Here is a 3,863-nt window from a genome sequence, read left to right as displayed (position 1 = left end):
TCTGGCTCCTCAGGCTTCCAGACAGCAGAAGGTTAACCTGTCTCTCCCAAGCTTCTGTCCCTGCAGAATTAAACAAGTCTTGCTGGCATCTACCAGTTACCAGGTGATCAACTGAGCACGAGACATGACTTAAGGAAACTACAACCATCAAAACCCTGCGAGAACCACAAGTACTAAGTGTCTTCTAAGAAAACACTTACTACCAAACCTCAGTCAACAAAAGAATTCCTCCTCCATGTCCTGAAAGCATAAATTCTGTAATCTACCTACCACCACCTTGAATCCAAATTCACCACACTTCAGTAAACTTTTTATTTTAGGTGGCTATTCCCAAATAAATCTAAATTCTGAAAAGAAGATTAAAGTAAGCTCAGGAAGACCAGGAGCTGGAAGACTTAGGTTTCCTCTCAAACACCACCTTGATCCTCAGTGCAAGGTCCTGTGTCCCCATGTTATATAAGAATAGTATCAAATTCTAGCCTTGAAGAAAGGTATTATTCACACCTCAGTCTTATTAACACTCCACCTAACAAGAATTATAACACTAGTGCTTTATAATGGAGTTATAGTTCTATAGGATTTTATAAATCTATAGGATTTTAGACAGCAGCTATGCACCATTTTCTCCACAAGCAAAACCAGAAACAGTGCCACTTCTTTAAAAAAAAAAAACAAAAAACCCACTGCAAAATCCTTCTAAACATGCAACATCACTTTGTACTAAATTTAAATAATACAAACCATCTATTTAAATAATTTTATTTCATTTTAAAATAATAACTTACGGCATAACTTATTTTGCCCAAATGGAAGTTCACTATTCAAAAAGTGCCTTTTCTGTACAGTAGTATTATACTGCATTATAATTTACAACATGCTTAACTGTAACACCAGTGGCTACTTAAAAGAAATGACTGTAACATCACCAAGCGGTTTTTGTTTCGCTTCAATAGCTTCCAGAGTGTATTTTGCCTTTCAGCTGAATGAAAAGGAATATTCTCAACTCATTTTTGGTCAGAAATCCAGGAAGAACTGTACTCACCATCATTAAGTCACATAAAAATATGACTTGTACAAAAAACCCACCCAAAAACCAGAACCAGCATACTGCCATTGGATATGGAACCACAGACTGGTTTGGGTTGGAAGGGACTTTTAAGACAATCTAGTTCCAACCCCCCTCCTATGGGCAGAGGCACCTTCCACTAGACCAGGTTGCTCAGAGCCCCATTCAACCTGGCCTTGAACACTTCCAGGGATGGGGCATCCACAACCTCTCTGGAAAACCTTTTCCACTCTCTCACAATGAAAAGGAATATTCTCAACTCATTTTTGGTCAGAAATCCAGGAAGAACTGTACTCACCATCATTAAGTCACATAAAAATATGACTTGTACAAAAAACCCACCCAAAAACCAGAACCAGCATACTGCCATTGGATATGGAACCACAGACTGGTTTGGGTTGGAAGGGACTTTTAAGACAATCTAGTTCCAACCCCCCTCCTATGGGCAGAGGCACCTTCCACTAGACCAGGTTGCTCAGAGCCCCATTCAACCTGGCCTTGAACACTTCCAGGGATGGGGCATCCACAACCTCTCTGGAAAACCTTTTCCACTCTCTCACCACCCTCACAGTGAAGAGCTTCTTCCTTACAAGTGATCTAATTGTACTCTCTTTCAGTTAATACAATATGATATGGTAAAATATATACCAAGAAATAGCTTTTCTCTCTCAAAATGGACAGTGTCAAGTAACATTAGCAGGCAACTAAGTTACAAACTGTCACTTCAGAAACTTCACCCTTGACTGTAAATGCATTCCCAGTGTAAGAAGCAAGTGAACTGCCTTTTTCGTTGCCATTGTGTAACAGCCTTCACGGAGAGTGCGGAGGATGATACGCTCAGCAGAGACAGCAAAGCCCACCCCTAGCCACCATAGGGTATGTACACCGAAACGCTGCTAACGCTTGGCCCCTGAGGGGCAGGCTGAAGTTTATACAGCATTACCACTGATATAGCAAGCCTGGAAAAAACACTGTAATTTAGACAGCCTTTACGCAGCTGATCAAAAGGTTCAGACACAGGAGATCTAAGCAACAGTTAAGGATGTTCTGTTGGGAGATGACCACCTCTGCAGGAGAGCTGGCAGAGCGGGACAGTGTGCCCATGCCCTGCAGTTCGTACCTCTGCATACCATCTTCAGCTGCAGAGGCAGGCAAAGGCACACTAATACGCCACAAGCTGGGGAGGCTGATGCCAACTTCCACCTCTATGATGCCAGCAGACATACTGGTGAGATTGCCAGGGGACAGAAACACCATCAACCACTACAATTCTCTGCTCTGTGGCAATAGAGGAAGGAACAGGTAATTCACCTGGTCCCTAAGTAAGTTATGCCCAAGCTGTCCATTTCCACCCATTAAAAGAGAGGAACTGCTAGATGAAACCCAAAAACATTCATGATGGATTCCTGACATTCCCATGATCAACAAACACCTGCTTTACACAGCTCTCCTCATGCTGTGAGCAAACTGTCAATAAGAGGGCACAACTATTTCAAGATCAGAACAACCACTCCTCTTTCAGCCATGAGCCAAGAGTTTATTATTAAAACACAGAGTAAGCCAAATGATAATTATGTTAAATATAAAAATGCCCTTCTTAAGTGTCCTACATCCAAACTCTGCAGCTCCTGATGACATCTGCTAATTTAGTGTTAGCTTCATTAAGCTCAAGCCCTTTATTAAAAGCACACTTTCCTCATTAAGGCTTCATTTTATCCAAATATCAAGAACTCCAGAAATTACTTCGGATATACTAGGAACTTAACAGTAGTCAGCTGCTGCTAAAGGCTATTTCAGATTGATAACAATTTTAGAAGAAGTGATGTATTTACTGGCATATAGATCCTGGATTTAATATTTGATTATCTTCATTATTTGTATGAGCATTTGAATAGGATTTTACCACTGAATGTTACTGCAACTTCTCAAAGCTTTAACAACTGGCTTCAAGATCTGCTGCAGGGAGGTTGGACCAGATGACTTTTAAAGGTCCTCTCCAACCTAACACATTCTAGGATTCTATACTGCATTGCTGCTCTTGTCATGGAAAAGGAAATCAGGGCAATGCAGTTTACCAATTTACATCTTGCAAGTCATGTCCAAGACCTGCACAAGCAGAAAGACGTCTGATACAAACCCGTAGACTGGTAAGAAGCTAAGATGGGGAAGCCGACAGCAGAGCTGGCTGTTGGTCTCACTCTCCCTTTTCTGTTGCAGAGGCATTAAACCCCTGAGCGATTTCCAACTCTGTAAAAGACTTTCAGCCAGCAGCCGGTCTGCTCTCCTAGCAAGGACTAGCTCCCACGTATTTGTGCATAAATATTTGCTGGACTGGAAGCTAACAACTACACTGAGTAAGCAGCTCTCCTGAAAGGTTTCTGTATCACAGCTTTTATATCATCTAATCTCATCAATGCAGCAGGAGCAGGTTACTCACCGATCGATCACAATCTCCTTCTGTCTTAGCAGCCCCTCTTTAATTTTCATTAGAGATTCCCAGTTGCTGAAGTCCTCATAGCTGGTAGCTGGGTAACTTTGACGAGATATTCCAGCTGGAACCTGCATAAAATAATTGTAGGATTAGCCTCCAAAACTGAAAAAGTATCCTAAATATTTACAAAGTCATTTGTTGTTCAAGAAACCTAACAATTGTTTTTCAGTTTAATTCAAATTTGCTTTATATAAAACAAGCAGGTTTATAAATAAGTTTATTGAAACAAACTTCAGCCCAGTGTCAATGATGTAAAACTTGTTTTGTCAATTCTCTACTAAAGAATTCACAGCCCAGAAAGCAGTT

At 41.0% G+C, this 3,863-nt stretch overlaps 1 protein-coding gene across 1 annotated transcript in view; it reads right to left on the bottom strand.

The window, feature by feature from the left end:
- Positions 1-3,631, bottom strand: part of LOC104491872 (centrosomal protein of 85 kDa-like) — a gene marked incomplete at its 3' end in the record, with an annotated part of 27,394 nt that extends 23,763 nt beyond the window's left edge. The window contains exon 1 of the mRNA XM_010134350.1: positions 3,504-3,631. Coding sequence (XP_010132652.1) covers positions 3,504-3,631 — 128 coding nt within the window. The remainder of the gene's footprint in view (positions 1-3,503) is intronic.
- Between the last annotated feature and the right edge of the window lie 232 nt (positions 3,632-3,863).

This window comes from Buceros rhinoceros, unplaced genomic scaffold (genome assembly GCF_000710305.1).
Source record: "Buceros rhinoceros silvestris isolate BGI_N320 unplaced genomic scaffold, ASM71030v1 scaffold30904, whole genome shotgun sequence".
NCBI classification, from domain to species: domain Eukaryota; kingdom Metazoa; phylum Chordata; class Aves; order Bucerotiformes; family Bucerotidae; genus Buceros; species Buceros rhinoceros.
The sequence above is the reverse complement of the archived record's forward strand: the minus strand, read 5'-3'. Positions and strand labels throughout refer to the sequence as shown.